Here is a 19,767-nt window from a genome sequence, read left to right as displayed (position 1 = left end):
ATAGATTTTCTCACGCAGGAGCTTGTGGATTTCTGGGACCTGGATTTGGAGCAGGAGTGCTTTGAAATTGTGAGAGCCTTTAGACTAGGAAGAGGAGGGAAGAAAGAGAAGAATAGAATAAGAGACTGTTTGATTACCCTCCGAGCTAAAGGAGAGATAAAATTTTGGGCTGGCATTACCTGAAGCCTCTGGAAGTATTACAGTCAAGAGTGGAAATTTTTAAAGACATCCCGAAATATCTTTTGGATATTAGGTCAAATTACAGTGACTTGGTTGCCCTGCTGAGAAAGAACAAAATCAACTTTAGGTGGGAATTTCCCCAAGGTCTATCCTTCAGTTTCAAAGGAGGGAAAATAAAAATAAGATCAGTAGAAGATAAAGTTAAATTTTTGAATAACTACGAAGAAGACCTACAGAAGGAACTTGGAAAAGAGTCAAGAGCATCGGACAGAAGATCACCAGACAGAGGACTTGAACAAAAAGCATTGGACGAAAGATCACCAAAAAGAGGAATACTGGACATAGCAAAACTATGTTTTGGACTGGACAACTCAGAGAATGTGATACCAACACCACCAACAGAAGAAAAGCAAGCAGTGGGTGCAGTTGGAGGAAAATCAGAGTAATTACATCATGGCATTGCAAATATTAAGTTGGAATGTTAATGGACTGAACTCCCCTGAAAAAAGGCGCAGAGTCTTTCATTTATTGAAAAAGGAACAATTGGACTTGATTTGTCTACAAGAAACACATGTGATAAGGCTACACAGGAAGATATTGAGTAATAAAAGACCGGGCCTTGAATTTGTTTCATCAGATAAAGTTAAAAAAAGAGGAGTTGTCCTATATGCAAAGCAGAGCCTATCACCGAAATTTATATTTAAAGATAATCAAGGAAGATTTATTGCAATTGAAATCCAATCACAAGGAGAGAAATTTTTGATAGTAGGCATTTATGCACCAAATGAAGGAAAAGCGGCATTTTTTAAGAAGCTACATGAGACTTTGATGGACTATTTGGATTACAATATGATTTTGATGGGAGATATGAATGGAGTGGTGTCTACAAATATGGGCAAGGCACAGAGACAGGTAGTTACCAAAGATGGTAGACTACCAAAAACCTTTTTTGACATGACTGAAAATATGGATTTAGTTGATATCTGGAGAATGAAGAACCCTCTAGGAAGAGAGGGAACTTTCTTCGCGGAGGCTAAAATGACATGGACAAGAATTGACCAAATTTGGGTAACTAGAGGACTGGTTCCGAGGACTAGCAAAGTGGAAATTTGCCCCAAAACTTGTTCTGATCATAATGCTGTGAAGATGGAAATGAAATTGACGCCAATTGGTTCCTTCAGATGGAGGATGAATGATGCTTTGTTTAGGAATGAAGAAGTGACCAAGAAGGCCCAAAAAACCTTGAGAGATTACTTTGAGACAAATATGAATACTACAGTGCAAAAAAGAGTGATTTGGGACGCAAGTAAAGCGGTTATGAGAGGATTTCTGATACAACAAAATGCAATTAAGAAGAGAACTCAAAATGAAAAAAAAGATAAAATTCTGGAGAAAATAAAGGAAGGAGAGAAGAAACTGAGAGCAAAACCAAAGTCACAGGAGATCCTGAAAGAGATAAAGTGTAATGGGAATTGTAGTTGCTTGTGTATAAGCCACCAGCTGCTCCAAACTGCTTGAGTGGTTAAAACTTTTCCCTGACTGGAGAGCCCTCCTGTGCGGCTGCTTCAGTCGCTGGCAGAATCCGTTAGTGGGCATTTCCTAAACTTTTTCCAACATAAAAATTCCTTGACAGCCAGTCTCCGCCTAGCCTCTCTGCGCGGAAGCCTTCTGCGCAGAGTAGGCATACCAAGTGGTGGTCTGGCACTCTCCCCTTCTCACTGGAAGAGTCCCTGAGCCTTGCCTCCAAAGTGCTCTCAGCCTCTCCTTTCTTCTTGGTGTCACCTTGATTCCCTTCCCCCTCGGAACCTCTCTCTCTCTCCTTGCTAGTTCCCTCTCCCGCAGTATCAGGGAGACTTCTCTCCCTGTTGGTCTCAGATGGCAGTTCCCTGACATAAAGTTATATCAAGTATGTTACCGGGAAAATCCGAGGGCTCCCTTGGACAAAAACAAAGACACCAACCAGGATAACTTGGAGCAAAACAGCAGCCTGTAGGCTTGACCTTTATTGAACTGTTGCAACAGGGTGTTCCCCTCACTTGCAGGAGAGAGGAAAAGACCCAGAAAGATGGTGTGCAAGACCTTATAAAAACTTTTGAAATTCCCATCCTCTAGCTTAAGCCCACCCCCAGAAACATCATGCATACATTACAGAAAGGAGGGGTTGGCATCATGCATACATTACAGAAAGGAGGGGTTGAGGGAGGAGTTGTGGTGGTAACCTGAGTGTCCTGTCACCTGGCTGGTTCTTCCTTTCCCCCTGCCCATGAGTCACTTCCAGGAGACAAAGGGGAGTTTGCAGTTTCCTGCCCCCAGAGGGAAGATCTGATCATTGTCCTTTGTTTCAGTCCATGCTGAATCCACTCCCATATGCAAGTTCTTTGTGATCTTGATTGTCTTCTGTCTGGGATCATCAGGGTTGACATAGCAACTGGGCAGGGCTCCTGTGGATGTGCTGGGATGGTGAAGGGATTATGGCTGACCAGAACCAAGCCACCCCCCTTTGATAGTCCTTGTCATATGGAGTAAAATAAAAATGGAACAGTGCAAATCCGATGTATGGTTGATTTTCTATGAATTTATAACAGAAATGTACAAACAGAATGATTGGGGGGGGGTTCCTGCTACAAGTACAATATATGAAAATGATGAATCAGGAAATAGAATGGAAAATTAAACAAATGAGACAAAAAACATTTGAATCAGCTAACAAGTGTGGAAAACTGTTGGCTTGGCAATTGAAAAAAAAGACAAAAATTTAATACCATTACGAATTTGGAAGGAAAGAATATAGTGAATCCAGTGGAGATCAGAAAGTGCTTCCAGAGGTACTTTAAACAGCTATACACACAGGAGAAGCAGAAAGAAATCGACATTGATCGGTTTTTGAAAATAAATGGATTACAGAAAATCTCTCAGGAAAACAAGTTAATGCTGAATTATAAAATAACGGATCAGGAAGTGGAAGGCGCCATACAGAATATGCAACTGGGTAAATCTCCAGGACCGGATGGTTTGACTTCAAGATACTACAGATCTCTGAAAGAATGGTTAATACAACCATTGAAGGAAGTCTGTAATGAAATTTTGGAAGGGAAAAAGGCACCAGAGCCGTGGAAGGAAGCTTACATTACACTTATACCGAAAACAGAGATTGAAAAGACACAATTTAAGAACTACCGCCCCATATCACTGCTGAATGTGGATTACAAAATTTTTGCAGACATTTTGGCTAAGAGATTAAAAAAGGTGCTTGTAGAAGAAATCCATAAAGATCAAGCGGGCTTTCGTCTGGGCAGACATTTGTCTGACAATACAAGGAACATAATTAATATTTTAGAAAAATTACAAGTGAATATTAATACTAAAGCAGTTTTGATATTTGTGGACGTGGAGAAAGCCTTTGATAATATTTCTTGGAGTTTTATGAAGAAGAACTTACAGGGGATAGGGGTAGGTCAAGGTTTTGAAAATGGTATAGGTGCAATTTATTCAGAACAAAAGGCAAAATTAATTGTGAACAATGTAGTGACAGAAGAATCTAAGATTGAGAAAGGAACACGACAAGGTTGCCCAATCTCTCCATTACTTTTTATATCGGTCCTGAAGGTTTTGCTAAATATGATTAGAAAGGACCAATTTGTTAAAGGTATACAAGTGGGGGCTAAACAGTACAAACTGAAAGCTTTTGCTGATGATTTGGTATTGACTTTACAGGAGCCAGAACCTAGTACTAAAAGGGTATTGGAATTGATTCAAGAATTTGGTCAGGTAGCAGGTTTTAAGTTGAACAAGATGAAAACTAAGGTCTTAGAGAAAAATCTAACTGTGATTGAGACAAGTTTCAGAAGGAGACAGGATTAACATTGGTTAAGAAAGTGAAATACCTAGGGGTTAATATGACCGCCAATAATGTGAATTTATTTAAAGACAATTATGAAATATGTTGGATGGAAGTGAAAAAGGATCTAGAAATATGGTCAAATTTTAAGCTATCATTGTTAGGCCGAATCACAGTGATAAAAATGAATGTATTGCCAAGGATGCTGTTTTTGTTTCAAACATTGCAAATTCTAGACAAAATGGACTGTTTCAAGAGGTGGCAGAGAGATATTTCTAGATTTGTCTGGCAGGGCAAGAAACCTCGAATAAAATTGAAGATATTAACTGATGCTAAAGAAAGAGGTGGATTTGCCCTGCCAGACCTTAAACTTTATTATGAATCAGCTGCATTTTGCTGGCTGAAAGAATGGCTGCTTCTTGAAAACACTGATGTGCTGGATCTGGAAGGTTTTAACAATGTATTTTGTTGGCATGCATATTTGTGGTACGACAAGGTTAACGCACACAAAGCGTTTAAAAACCATATTGTTAGAAAAGCACTGTTTAATGTTTGGATGAGATACAAGGATCTGTTAGAAAATAAAACCCCAAGATGGTTGTCACCAATGGAAGCGAAGGCTCAGAAAAAATTCAATATGGAGGCCAAATGGCCGAAATATTGGGAAATTTTGGAACAAGATGGAGACAGAATAAAATTGCAGAGTTTTGAAAAATTAAAAAATAGTGTGCGAGACCGTCTCCATTACTATCAAGTAATGGAGGCATATAATATGGATAAAAAACTTGGCTTCCAGGTGGAAAAATCAAAATTGGAAATAGAATTGTTAGACCCAAAAACTAAGCATTTGCCAAGAATGTATAACTTGCTGTTGAAATGGAATACTCAGGAGGAAACGGTGAAATCTGCTATGATTAAATGGGCACAAGACGTTGGACATAACATTATGATGGCTGACTGGGAACAGTTATGGACCACAGGTATGAAGTTTACGGGCATGTAATGCCTTAAGAGAGAATTTAATGAAAATGATTTATAGGTGGTACATGACACCAGTCAAGCTTGCAAAAATTTATCATTTGCCCGATAATAAATGTTGGAAATGTAATGAAACTGAAGGTACATTCTTTCACCTTTGGTGGACATGCCCAAGGATTAAGATATTCTGGGAGATGATCTATAATGGAATGAAAAAGGTATTTAAATATACCTTCTTGAAGAAACCAGAGGCCTTTCTCCTGGGCATGGTCGGCCAATTGGTGCCTAAGAAGGATAGAACTTTCTTTATGTATGCCACAACAGCAGCAAGAATACTTATCGCGAAGTATTGGAAGAAACAAGATCTACCCACCCGGGAAGAGTGGCAGTTGAAGTTGATGGACTATATGGAACTGGCGGAAATGACTGGCAGAATCTGAGACCAGGGAGAAGAATCTGAGACCAGGGAGAAGAATCTGAGACCGGTGGAAGAAGATTGGAAGAAATTCAAAGACTACCTACAGAAATATTGTAAAATTAAGGAATGTTAGAAAGATGTTGGAATGAAGTTATATGGTTTTAGCAGAAAGGCTATAAAGAATTAAGTACAATAAATTGTAAAGGGATTAAAGGGAAATCAAGGTTAGAACCTGTTAAGATAAATTATAGGGCAAAGAATTGAGGAAGATGGAAAGGATCTGCTGAAACAACTAATTGAAGTGGGTTACAAAAAAGAGAGGTGCGAGGAAGTCGCTGAAACAAGTCAAGGAAAGATAACAACATTGAAAATATTGAATGTGTTATTAATTGTTTTTCTTTTTGATCTGTTATATTTATGTAATGTTTTTGATTTTGTTTTGTATTGTATTGTTTTGTTGTGTTTGATTCTTTTCTTTTCTTTTCTTTCTTTTTGTAATTTTCAAACCCTTAATAAATATTTTTTAAAAAAAGAAGCGGCTTAGTCATGCTGGCCACATGACCTGGAAGCTGCACGCCGGCTCCCTCGGCCAATGAAGCAAGATGAGCGCCGCAACCCCAGAGTCGCCCGCAACTGGACCTAATGGTCAGGGGTGCCTTTACCTTTAATAGGAGTTTTTATAGCCTTTGGAGGTACAGTGGTACCTCAGGTTAAGAACTTAATTTGTTCCGGAGGTCCGTTCTTAACCTGAAACTGTTCTTAACCTGAAGCACCACTTTAGCTAATGGAGCCTCCTGCTGCCGCCGCGCCGGCGGAGCACGATTTCTGTTCTCATCCTGAAGCAAAGTTATTAACCTGAGGTACTATTTCTGGGTTAGCGGAGTCTGTAACCTGAAGCGTCTGTAACCTGAAGCGTCTGTAACCTGAAGCGTATGTAACCCAAGGTACCAGTGTATACATTTGGTGCTGTGACTCAGATAAATTGAGGCTTTCTTTGAACCCACCCAGCTGTGGGTGCCTCAACTGAGGGAGCAGTGCCCCCCAGCTCTCTGTGTGTCACAGTCAAGGGGGCTGCTCTGTGTGTTTTGCTCGCAGTGAAATTGCACATTTTTTTGGGGGGGGGAGCTTTCTTTTTTGTGTGTTTTGCATTGATGCTTTTGTCTCCAGCTCAGCCAGGGGAGCTGGGCTGGGGGGCCATCTCTCTCTCTCTCTCTCTCTCTCTCTCTCTCTCTCTGCGTTTGTGGACCCCCCCTCCCCGGCATCAGTGGTCTGCCAGCTGTGGGGGCCTCAACCAGGCAACAGCCAGCTCCCAGCTCTGTGAATGTCCATGTATTGCAGGGGTGTCTAACTCAAATTCATCGGGGGCCGCTTCAGCAGTTTGGTCACCCTCAAAGGGCCGGTTGTATCTGTAGGACTTACAGTACAGGAGAGAAGGGTTCAGGCAGCCATTAGATCTGTCACATCACAGGATGGCATGCGCTCAATATAAAAACAAGTGGAGGTTTCCTGAATGCATGTAAAGTGGAGGTTTCCTGTGTAGAACGGCCGGCGCTGCTAGAGGGCAGACATTCTCTGGCTTGTAGGCTGCTGCACATGCGCTGAAGAGGCGGCTTTCTTGTGTAAAAAAAAAAAAAAAGCGCGAATAAAAGGTGAAGGCTGGCGACCAGCGGCAGCTACACGGGCCACATGACGAGGTCTGGTGGGCCGGATTCGGCCCGCGGGCCTTGTGTTTGACACCCGTGATGTATTGTCTCAAGCTCGGCCAAGAGGGTTGTGAGGAGGGGGGGAGTTTTCTCACTTTGTGTTTTGCTTGAAGGCTCCTCTCCGGCTGAGGGCTGGGGCTGCAGAGATCAGGCTCATTCCCCCCTTGGCACAACTGCGAGTTCTCTGCCCAGGACTGGCGGGGTGTGCAGCTGAGGGGGGCATTTATGAGTCTTTTCTTTCTATAGGCTTTCTCACTGTCAGCCCTGCTGGCCACCAGTCTTTTCAAAAGGCTTTCCCCCCACCTTTTATTCTATCTGCAACATGTTGAAAGGGCAGGGAGTCTCCCTTGTGTAACAACTTAAGCAGGAGGGCATAATGGGGGGGTCACACTCACAGGAAGAATGGACTCCATTACAAGGCATGGTGAATAATTTTGGCAAATTTAAGCACAAATATGGCGGAGCAATGAACCTCAAACGACTAAGAACTCCCTGCTGCCCCCCCCCCCGGCTCATGGGACCTGGAGCAAACCAACCAGGTCTTTTGAAGCGAGACCAAAAACCCTGGATGTTCAGAGCAGTTTGCATAGGCAGACTCCTGGGTAGCGGTCCTGAGAGAGAACCCTACATAAGTTGAAAGGACAGTATTGCACCTCGCTGAGGATGCAGTGGGCACTGAAAGAGGCAGAAGTAATCAAACCCCAGAAGAAAGAGCACTTTTCCAGAGGAGAGGTGAAAAAGAAATAACTGATCTGGCCCCCAACGGCTCCCATATCAGCCTTTAATTGGCCAGACCTAGGAGTTTTGATAGCCTTAGGGGGCATACAAGACCTGGACACCAAGCCTTCTTCCCTTGGGGGTCCCCCAGTTGGTGCCTCCCCCCCTTTCACCCAGCCAGTCCATGACAGCAACAGCAGCAACAACAACAGTAAAATCAGTACGATAATAATATGCGCACTGGTCCTCTGGCAGGAAGAAGAATAACTTCTGGGACTATGGAAAAGTACTATCTTCCCCAAACCCCAGAATAAGCAGGAGCTCTGGGGTTGCCCCATGGGGTTCGTGAGGGAAGATGGGCCCCCCAGGAGACTTCCCTGGTACCTGCAGCCCCTCCGTTCCCCTCTTGCAATAAGGCTTGGGGGGAAATCTCCCATTAAATTACAGTATTTTAAGTTTTCTGCAGAACACGTAGGAGGCAGGGAGAAGTTCTGGTGAAGTAGCAGTGTTTGGAGATCACGCAGTGGGGGGGGGTGAGAGAGTTTGGTGCAAAAACCAGTCACACACAGATGCACCCGTCTTGCATGCTTAAGTACAGCAAATCCAGGGAATGAGCAGAGTATCGGCAGGGTAGGGGCCACGTGCAGAGCAAGTCCCACACTGAGCTCAAAAACACACACAGAGGCAGTAGGACTTCTTCAGTAATAGTTTACTGAGCTTTGAAAGCATACAGTTCTCCCTGGGTCCCCAGTGAGGCACAAAACTTAGCTCCTGAGAGCAAACGCAGTTTCAGCAGTAAAAAAAATACAGCATGCAGGATATCTAAGTCAGGCACACAAACCGGCAGAAGGGAGCAAGGGAGGAAAGAGGCTGGAAGGACACAGGGCAAAGGATGTGTGTCTTTCGCTTCCTGTCGTCTGGGAGGGAAGTCAGGAACTCGGAATCTGCAGGGGCTTCACGAAGCAAAGCTTTCTGCCGGCTGCTTCCAGGCAAATGGGCATCCCAGAAACACACACTGTGATCTGTGGGGTGTTGCCATAGCCATTGTTTTTGAAGGTCATCATGACTAAATATGACATAATAGGCATCACTGAAACCTGGTGGGATAAGTCCCACGATTGGAATGTAATAATGGGGGGATACAATCTATTTCAGAGAAACAGACCAGACAAGAAAGGAGGAGGAGTGGCGTTATATGTCAGGGATGTGTATACCTGTGAACAGATCCAAGATTTAGAACCTCAAAGCCAAAGTGAGAGGATTTGAGTCAAAATTAAGGGAGAGAAGAATAACAGAGACCTCATTGTGCGAGTTTACTATAGATCCCCAAGCCAAATGGAGGACATAGATGATGCCTTCCTGGAACAGATGGCCAAGCATGCAAAAGGAAGGGAGATAGTAGTAATGGGGGACTTCAATTACCCAGATATTTGTTGGATGTCAAACTCAGCCAAGAGCATAAGGTCAAACAGATTCCTCACTGGCCTTGCAGACAACTTCATTGTCCAGAAAGTGGGAGAAGCAACAAGAGGAACAGCCATTTTAGATCTGGTCCTAACCAATTTTGATGACCTGGTTAGTGGGGTAGAAGTGGAAGGATCATTAGGCGCGAGTGATCATGCTCTTCTGAAGTTTACTATACAGCGGAAAGGAGCAGCCAAGCATACTAGGACTCAATTTCTTGACTTTAAGAAAGCCGACTTCATAAAACTTAGAGAAGTGCTGGGTGAGATCCCATGGACAGTAATACTAAAAGGAAAGGGAGTTCATGATGGCTGGGAGTTTGTTAAGAGGGAGATAGTAAAAGCACAACGTCAGGCAATACCAATGAGACGGAAACATGGAAGGTGCCTAAAGAAGCCAGGGTGGCTATCTAAAGAACTTTTAACTGAGTTAAGATTAAAAAAGGATGTGTACAAAAAATGGAAAAGGGGGGAAACCACCAAAGAGGAATTCAAACAAATAGCCAGCACGTGTAGACACAAAGTCAGAAAAGCTAAAGCACAGAATGAACTCAGGCTTGCTAGAGAGGTTAAAAGCAACAAAAAAGGCTTTTATGGGTATGTTCGTAGCAAAAGGAAGAACAAAGAAACAGTGGGGTCACTCAGAGGAGAAGATGGTGAAATGCAAACAGGGGACACAGAAACGGCTGAACTCCTCAATGCCTTCTTTGCCTCCGTCTTCTCCGATAAAGAAAACAATGCCCGACCTGAAGAATTTGGAGCAAATGATTCAGCAAAGGAAACACAGCCCAGAATAACTAAGGAGATAGTACAAGAATACTTGGCCAGTTTAGATGTATTCAAGTCTCCAGGGCCAGATGAACTGCATCCAAGAGTATTAAAAGAACTGGCAGATGTGATCTCAGAACCACTGGCAGTCATCTTTGAGAATTCCTGGAGAACAGGCGAAGTCCCGGCAGACTGGAGGAGGGCAAATGTTGTCCCTATTTTCAAAAAGGGGAAACGAGAGGACCCAAATAATTATCGCCCAGTCAGTCTGACATCAATACCAGGGAAGATTCTGGAGCAGATCATTAAGCAAACAGTCTGTGAGCACCTAGAAAGGAATGCTGTGATCACCAATAGTCAGCATGGATTTCTGAAAAATAAGTCATGTCAGACTAACCTGATCTCGTTTTTTGACAGAATTACAAGCCTGGTAGATGAAGGGAACGCAGTGGATGTAGCCTACCTTGATTTCAGCAAGGCATTTGACAAGGTGCCCCATGATATTCTTGTAAAGAAGCTGGTAAAATGTGGTCTTGACTATGTTACCACTCAGTGGATTTGTAACTGGCTGACTGACCGAACCCAAAGGGTGCTCATCAATGGTTCCTCTTCATCCTGGAGAAGAGTGACTAGTGGGGTGCCACAGGGTTCTGTCTTGGGCCTGGTCTTATTCAACATCTTTATCAATGACTTGGATGATGGACTCAAGGGCATCCTGACCAAATTTGCGGATGACACCAAACTGGGAGGGGTGGCTAACACCCCAGAGGACAGGATCACACTTCAAAACGACCTTGACAGATTAGAGAACTGGGCCAAAACAAACAAGATGAATTTTAACAGGGAGAAATGTAAAGTATTGCACTTGGGCAAAAAAAATGAGAGGCACAAATACAAGATGGGTGACACCTGGCTTGAGAGCAGTACATGTGAAAAGGATCTTGGAGTCTTGGTTGACCACAAACTTGACATGAGGCAACAGTGTGACGCGGCAGCTAAAAAAGCCAATGCAATTCTGGGCTGCATCAATAGGAGTATAGCATCTAGATCAAGGGAAGTAATAGTGCCACTGTATTCTGCTCTGGTCAGACCTCACCTGGAATACTGTGTCCAGTTCTGGGCACCACAATTCAAACTGGAATGTGTCCAGAGGAGGGCAACCAAAATGGTCAAAGGCCTGGAAATGATGCCTTATGAGGAACGGCTAAGGGAGCTGGGCATGTTTAGCCTGGAGAAGAGGAGGTTAAGGGGTGATATGATAGCCATGTTCAAATATATAAAAGGATGTCACATAGAGGAGGGAGAAAGGTTGTTTTCTGCTGCTCCAGAGAAGCGGACACGAAGCAATGGATCCAAACTACAAGAAAGAAGATTCCACCTAAACATTAGGAAGAACTTCCTGACAGTAAGAGCTGTTCAACAGTGGAATTTGCTGCCAAGGAGTGTGGTGGAGTCTCCTACTTTGGAGGTCTTTAAGCAGAGGCTTGACAACCATATGTCAGGCGTGCTCTGATGGGGTTTCCTGCTTGGCAGGGGGTTGGACGCGATGGCCCTTGTGGTCTCTTCCAACTCTATGATTCTATGTGGTCTAGAAACCAGTTTGGACAATACATCACCCAGCCCTAATCCTCACTGACCACCAGCAATCCAGATAAACCCTCACCCTTTCTCTGTCGAAAGGTACTTTAAATATTAGATCATAATCACGTTGTTTGACAATGCCTTCAATATTTCATTACTATAGACTTTTACGCATAAATACCAGAACTTCACAAACACAACATGTGTTAATGAGTGATGTCCTGCTGAGTTCATTGCTGTGAAGAAAAGAGTGGACTCTGAGAGGAAGACGTCCCACACTCCAAACATCTAAATGGGTTCGTCCATGTGAGAGTCCCTGGATGTTCCTTAAACACTCCTTTGTAAATAAAGCACGTTTTGCGATCTTTTCATTTAAACTGCTTCTCCTCTTTGAGGTTGTTGATAGTTTGAAGGGTTTCAAGTACTAAACTTCTTCCTGTCCGTGAGTCTGTTGATTTAGAACTTCCACTAGGACTGAACCTCTATCTACTTTCCTGATATTTATAAGGTTTGTGTTTTGTGTGAGTTTGTTGATATAAATGAAGGGTTCCACTCTGACTGAAGCTCCTTCCTCAGGCCATACATTTAAACAGTTTCTCCCCTGTGTGTCTGCTTATGGTTTCTAAGGTTTCCATTAAAACGGAAGCTCTTTCCACACTCCATGCATTTAAATGATTTCTCCCCTGTGTGAATCCGTTGATGTGTTCTAAGGTTTCCATTAAAACGGAAGCTCTTTCCGCACTCCATGCATTTATATGGTTTCTCCCCTGTATGAGTCCGTTGATGTGTTCTAAGGCTTCCATTATCACCAAAGCTCTTTCCACACTCCATACATTTAAATGGTTTCTCTCCTGTGTGAGTCCGTTGGTGTATATTGAGGTGTCCACTCTGACTGAAGCTCTTTCCACACTCCAAACATTTATATGGTTTCTCCCCTGTGTGAGTCCGTTGATGTGTTCTAAGTTTCTCATTAAAACGGAAGCTCTTTCCACACTCCATGCATTTATATGGTTTCTCCCCTGTGTGAGTCCGTTGATGTATTCCAAGGTTTCCATTGAAAGTTAAGCTCTTTGCACACTCCATACATTCATATGGTTTGTGCCCTGTGTGAATCCTCTCATGTAATTTAAGGTTTCCATTCTGACTGAAGCTCTTTCCACACTCCAAACATTTAAATGGTTTCTCTCCTGTGTGAGTCCGTTGATGTGTTCTAAGGATTCCATTCTGACTGAAGCTCTTTCCACACTCCAAACATTTATATGGTTTCTCCCCTGTGTGAGTCCGTTGATGTTTTCTAAGACTTCCATTATCACCAAAGCTCTTTCCACACTCCATACATTTAAATGGTTTCTCCCCTGTGTGAGTCCGTTGATGTTTTCTAAGACTTCCATTATCACCAAAGCTCTTTCCACACTCCATACATTTAAATGGTTTCTCCCCTGTGTGAGTCCGTTGATGTATATTGAGGTGTCCACTTTTACTAAAGCTCTTTCCGCACTCCATACATTTAAATGGTTTCTCCCCTGTGTGAGTCCGTTGATGTGTTCTAAGGCTTCCATTATCACTAAAGCTCTTTCCGCACTCCATACATTTAAATGGTTTCTCCCCTGTGTGATTCCGTTGATGTATTCTAAGGTTTCCATTGAAAGTGAAGCTCTTTCCACACTCCATACATTCATATGGTTTGTGCCCTGTGTGAATCCTCTCATGTAATTTAAGGGTTCCATTCTGACTGAAGCTCTTTCCACACTCCAAACATTTAAATGGTTTCTCTCCTGTGTGAGTCCGTTGATGTGTTCTAAGGATTCCATTCTGACTGAAGCTCTTTCCACACTCCAAACATTTATATGGTTTCTCCCCTGTGTGAGTCCGTTGATGTGTTCTAAGGTTCTCATTAAAACGGAAGCTCTTTCCGCACTCCATACATTTAAATGGTTTCTCCCCTGTGTGTGTCCGTTGATGTATATTGAGGTGTCCACTCTGACTGAAGCTCTTTCCGCACTCCATACATTTAAATGGTTTCTCCCCTGTGTGAGTCCGTTGATGTGTTCTAAGGTTCTCATTAAAACGGAAGCTCTTTCCGCACTCCATACATTTAAATGGTTTCTCTCCTGTGTGTGTCCGTTGATGTATATTGAGGTGTCCACTCTGACTGAAGCTCTTTCCACACTCCATACATTTATATGGTTTCTCCCCTGTGTGAGTCCTTTGATGTCTTCTAAAGGCTGCATTGAAACTGAAGCTCTTTCCGCACTCCATACATTTATATGGTTCCTCCCCTGTGTGAATCCGCTGGTGTAATTTAAGGTATCCATTATTACAAAATCTTTTCCCACACTCCATACCTTTAAATGGTTTCTCCCCTGTTGGAGGTTGTTGATGTGAACTATGTGTGCTCATTCAATGAAGAATATTCTGCATGTCACACATTTTAATTTCTATTCCTAATGAAACTAAAGGTGCCCCATTCCCTGGAGTTCTGACTGTCTTCTCCATCTCCTTCTTCAGAGTGGGAGGAAAGGGAATCCTGTTTGGGTTTCAAGGAAGAGACCTAAGGGAAAGAAAATAAATCAAGCTCCATTAGCACCTTCTCCTATATCAACATCTCCTATATTCCCCCACCTCCTCCCCATGTTTCCAATTTTTTGGAAATGAAGTTGTAATGTTAACAAATGATAGTAATTCATGAGCAGCTTTCATAATCCTCAATCAATGTTAATAAAGCAGCATGATTTTTAAAAGAATGATGTGCTGTCTGATTTCATGCCCATCTTCTGACGCAGGACTATCCTAAAATGACACTGAAAAGCAGATATTCAAGGCAAATAGATAAACTGTACTTAGTGGAATATGTAGTACCTTTAATAAGTAGTATTAATTTACTTATTGCCTGAAGTTGTGTTTTTTCTAGAGACGAATTTATTCCAGTTCTGTCTCAAATATCATAATTATATGATGTCTTGGGGTGTTAGGAGAGCATTAGTTCCTTTGGTGGGGGTCATGTCATGCATGTTATGGGGTAATTTATCCATCAGTGGTCCCCACCCTACACTCAGTTCCCACCTGTGGCTTCCAGAAGCTGTCAGGATAGAATAGGGGTCACAAGCCCAGGAACGGCTTCAACCGGCCGGCTAAACCAGGTGAGAATAGATGGTCTCAAATCCTTGGTGGGTTGGGGAATTCTGCTGCAGGTGTAGGCAGGCCCTGGTGGATGGAGAGGATGAGAACAACAGTGAATCCCACAGTCAAGAAGGCAGATTCTGCCCATCCTGCTGAGGAAAGTGAAGGGCAGATGGGGCTCGTCAATCTGGGAAGGGAAGTCCTCGAGAAGGAAAACTAAACCTTCACTGCCTGGTGAGTTATCTTCAGGAAAATAAAAGGCTATACAAATCCAGAGTGGAGTCTCTAAGATAGTTGCATGGTGTCCTGCACACCTCCTTCCAGCCACTCCAGCAGCCAAGCTGGTGCCAAACGTACTGCTCTGCTTTCCTTGGGACCATATTAGCCAGGCTGAGAAAGGGGTCTTGTTGTCTAGGCAGCCCAGGACCTCCAAACACACTGCCCAGGCAGTGCTGCTAACACAGCAGTTTCAGGTGGAGAGATGAGCTCAGACGTGTGTATCAAAATCTCCCCAATGTGGATGTGCTATTTACATCATATGTCACTGTAAAAGTATTCAAAATATTTGTCTTTTGAAGAAAAGACCACCAAGTATCGGATGGCCCCTTCAAAGCTAATGAAAGTCCTGTGCCTGGAGCTTTTGGGGGTGCAGGACCAGGAAAGCTTCTGCCACCATGATCCTTCCAATCCAGATTCAGGCCTCATCATGCAACAGAAACTGTCCTGGTTGTGCTGCGTGATGATCTCTGATGGGCTAGAGTCTGAGGGGAAAGCAGTTTCCTGGTTCTGCTGGATCTCTCAGCGGCTTTGGAGACCTTTGACCATTGTATCCTTATGGACCCTCTAGGGGTGCTGGGGACCCTGCTATGCAGTGGTTCCCCTCCTTCCTCCTGGGCCATGTCCAGAAAGTGGTGTTGGGGGATGACTGTTCTGACCCCTGGGCTCTCACTTGTGGGGTTCCTCAGGGCTCCGTCCTCTCCCCCATGCTTTTTAATATCTATATGAAGCTGCTTGGAGAGATCATCAGGGTTTTGGGGCTGGGTGATCACCAGTATGTGGGTGATACCCAGCTCTTCTTCTCATTTAAATCGGAGCCAGTGAAGGTGGTGAATGCCCTGTGTTGGTGCCTGGAGGTGGTTTGAGGATGGGTGGCAGCTAACAGATTGAGCTTGAATCCTGACAAGACAGAAGTACTGTCTCTGGGGAACAGGAAGTGGGCAGGTGTGGGGGGGGGCTGGTCCTGATGGGGTAATTGTGCCCCTAAATAACCAGGTGTGCAGCCTAGGGGTCATTTTGGACTCACAGCTGACCATGGAGGCGCAGCTCAATTCTGTGTCCAGGGCAGCTGTCTAGCAGCTCCATCTGGAACGCAGGCTGAGTCCCTCCTTCCCCGCACACTTTCTTGCCAGAGTGGTGCACGCTCTGGTTATTTCCGGCTTGGACTACTGCTATGTGGTCTACATGGGGCTACCTTAGAAGGTGACCCAAAACTGCAACTGAATGGGAGCAGCTGCCAAGACCACATATCACTGCTCCTAAAGGATCTTACTTGGCTCCCAGCACATTTCCAAGCACATGTCAAACTGTTGGTGCTGACCTTTAAGTGGCATGGCTGCATTTTCCAGGCAAAGAAAAGCATTGATCTAATGCAGGCTTCCTGAAACTCGGCAGTTTCCTTTCTGCTGAGAGCTGGTGGTGGGATCAGTTGCGATGAGGTTATGAAGAACCTTTCTTGTTTTGGGGAACCAGATGAAGCTGGTTTAAACTGGAGTGAGCCAGGCTTGCTATCCGGTCCCAAGGTTACTCTGACATTTAATAGAATATAAATTACAAGGCCGAAAGGCATCTGATCCCACTTCCTAGTCTGCTATTTCTCTACTCCGCTTGTGTGATTCTTACTTGAGTGCTGTTTTGGTATGCTAAGTTAGGGTTTTACGTAAGTTAAATTTTTACTATTTTTTGGATCCTGTTATGCTTCTTTGCCTTCAGTAATAAATTTATTTGCTGAATGAGATTGTTATGGAGCAGCAAGATCTGCAACCTAAAGCCCTCAACAGCCTCAGCCCTGTAGACCTGAAGGAGCATCTCCACCGACATCGCTCAGTCTGGACAGGGAGGTCCTCCTTGGAAGGTCTTCTGCTGATTCCCCCCCCCCCCCGGAGAAGCGAAGTTACAGGGAAGCAGGCAGAGGGCGAGGAAGTGGGCAATATTCTGACATTTAGAAGACAGCTGAAGGCAACCCTCTATCGGGAGGTTTTTAATGTCTGATGTTTTACTGTCTTTTCTTTGTACTGGAACCAGGCAGTGGAAGAGAAACTTAAAGATGGAAGCCCGAGAGAGAGGGAAAGGTTCCTGGCTGCTTCCTGGGTGGGATTGCGGAAACAAAGAGCTGCTTCTGAGAAGGCCTCCCCCCTCCCCTCTTCCTCTTCCTCTTCCCTCTCCTCTCCAGGGGGGCCAATGGTTGGACTTGGCAGAACCACTGCGTCTGGGCAGGGCAGGGGCTTATGGGGTGGGAAGAGGATGGAGGTTGCAGGAAGGAAGGGGGGGACTGGACCCCCCACTTTCCAGGGATCTGTCTCTGGTCACCTTGAAGGGGTGGCCGATTCCTGGGTGGGAAGGAGAAGTCAAGGCGGCCCCTCCAGAGAATCCCAGCAGGCGCCACCATGGAGAAGTCTCCCCAAAGACTGATTTCCTATCTCCCCCCCCCATTGCTGCCCTTTTCTGCCCCAGGGATGCTCCCCCTCCCCACTTCCTCGACTCCCTCCCTCTGTCCCAGAGTCTCCCCTGCACCCAGAGGCCTCCCTTGGCGCGGCTCAGCCCTCATCCCCCATCTTTCCATCCTGGGGGGCCACCCCAAGACTAGCAGAGGAGGGACAGGGGGTCTCTATCTAGGCGTCCCTCACGCCCGTTAACCCTCCTTTATCCGTGCAAACCCACAGGGCCCCAGGGATGCCTTCGCGGGGGGAACGGGGCAAGGGGGTCCTCGTGGGGACCCCCATGTCCGCCGCTGCCAAGGCGCCTAAGGGGCCATGGAAAGCCCCCTTCGCAGCACACATGCTGGGATCCAGGCCCTGCCGACGCGGCCCACCAAAGGCGCCTTGGGGAGCTGGCGGGGGTCTCTGGGTCCTTACCCCCTCCCTCTCCGTCCCCCGCGACCCCTTTACCTCTTTGTCCTCGCTCCCGATTCTCCTTTCCTGCAACATCCACCGGGCGGGGGTTCCCTCCCCTGCCGCCCCACCTTTCCTTTCCAAAGCGCCCCCCCCCCCCCCAGCTACGGGGCAGAGCAGCAATCCGGCGCAGAAGCTCCACGTCCGGGAGAAGAAGGCAGTTCGGGAGGGGGGCTCTCTCCGCTCATTCCGGAAACAGAAGCCGGATTGGAGGAGGAGCAGAAGGAAGAGGTGCGACATACGGGGGGGGGGGTTGAGGGTTGTGGGGGCGGGGTGAGAGGAGGATGTACCGGGAAGGGAGGGATAGAGGGGGGGGGAGACGAAGGTTTCCCCCCTCCCTTCTTCGTTCAGGGGATCAGGAGAGCGGGGGAGGGGCTGATCCTGGCAATCCAGCTGCAAAGTGGGGTCTCCCCCTACAATGTTTACATTGAAAATCCTTCCCTCCCCCCGCCCCACACGCCATGATCTTAGATCCATTCCATGTTTTTGGTATTTGTGCACATTGAGCAGCGGGTTGGGCTCTGTGACTCCTGTGTTACGGGGAAAATGGGGCTTGGGCTTTTGCACACACACACACACACACACACACACACACACACACACACACACACAAACACACACACACACACAGAGAGAGAGAGAGAGAGAGAGAGAGAGAGAGAGAGAGAGAGAGAGAGAGAGAGAGACCCGACACAATTCCTCCCTTGTGTCTCCCTCAGAGGTAGCACAATGCGGCCCGGAAGAAAGCAAGGCAGCTGTTGATCTGTTTGCAGGCAGAGCCCCCCCCCCCATGCAAGGAGTGAAGCAGCCCAGAACTAAAGCGCGTTGCAATTTGTGCACCCTCAAATAATCGCCTCCCCCGTCACAGAGAGAGCACCCCAAAAACATCCCCGGTTGCGTCACAAAATGAGTTGTACGTGGAAATCAGATCAGACTCCATGTTTTGGCAACATGACAAGTCTGTCTGTCCGTCGGGATGCCTGAGGATTCCTGCTCCCTGCCTTTTCCGGGCCAGCCTGAGAGATCACTGGAAAGGGAGGATTTCTTGACTCCAGAATCCATCATCGCAGACCCCTTTCATTCAGACCCAGAGATCTGCTCTTTGGACAAGTCTGCTTGGATCATGTGGATCATCAATGGATTATATGGATCATCCATGATGTCATACCCGTCTCACGGGGGGGGGGGGCTCAGGATGAATCTCCTGCCACGTGACTGGGGGAGTCTGGGGGCTGACGGGGGTCAGACAGGGCTGCTGTTTTGCTCTCCTTACTATTTCAGCTCAGGTTTTACTGAAATGGGTGGATTCATTGAAGAAACGGGGCTACGTTGTAAAGAGGCAAATGTGTCTACTTTGTTACCACCCAGTGAGTTGTGTTGCAAAGGCCATTTGCAGAAAGGCCCCTATTGTATCACCTGCGACTACATGCCGGAGTTTGGGTCTTTTTGCGGAAATGTGTCTGTGTAAACGCACTCATCCCCGTGCATTTATAATGGCAAGACATTAAATCCCATGAAACCCACAAGCACCAGAACCATAAGCCCACCTAGGAGTCCAAAAGCACAGAACGAAGCAGCCCTTAATCCCTGCCTAGCTAGCTGTCAAAAGCTGGGTGTCCAACAACAACAACAACAACAACAATTTTTTTTGTACCCCACCCATCCGACTGGATTGCTCCAGCCACTCTGGGCGGCTTCCAAAAGAATAAAAGGAAACATAACCCAACATAAAACATTAAAAGCTTCCTGGCGCCGCTTTTAGGCGTCTATGGAGGTCATATAATGGTTTATCTCCTTGACATCTGGTGGGAGGGCGTTCCACAGGGCAGTCACG

The 19,767-nt window shown here is 45.6% G+C and overlaps 2 protein-coding genes across 2 annotated transcripts in view; both read right to left on the bottom strand.

Annotated features, from left to right (window-relative positions):
• Nucleotides 1-79: 79 nt before the first annotated feature.
• LOC310688156 (uncharacterized protein) lies at nt 80-18,176 on the bottom strand (the record flags this gene model as incomplete). Its single annotated transcript, XM_083464279.1, has 4 exons — nt 17,931-18,176; nt 14,710-14,850; nt 12,480-14,197; nt 80-84 (listed from the first exon to the last, which is right to left on the bottom strand). Exons 3-4 carry the CDS (start codon nt 14,044-14,046, stop codon nt 80-82), a joined length of 1,572 nt encoding a protein of 523 aa, XP_083320405.1. The 5' UTR covers nt 14,047-14,197; nt 14,710-14,850; nt 17,931-18,176.
• LOC310687040 (uncharacterized protein) overlaps nt 8,529-19,767 on the bottom strand; it is a 73,095-nt gene continuing 61,856 nt past the window's right edge. The window contains exon 2 of the mRNA XM_083461680.1: nt 8,529-8,849. The gene's annotated coding sequence lies outside the window, so the exon portion shown is untranslated. The remainder of the gene's footprint in view (nt 8,850-19,767) is intronic.

The sequence above is a fragment of the Podarcis liolepis genome (assembly GCF_965112155.1).
Source record: "Podarcis liolepis genome assembly, chromosome: 10".
In the NCBI taxonomy this organism is placed as follows: domain Eukaryota; kingdom Metazoa; phylum Chordata; class Lepidosauria; order Squamata; family Lacertidae; genus Podarcis; species Podarcis liolepis.
The sequence above is the reverse complement of the archived record's forward strand: the minus strand, read 5'-3'. Positions and strand labels throughout refer to the sequence as shown.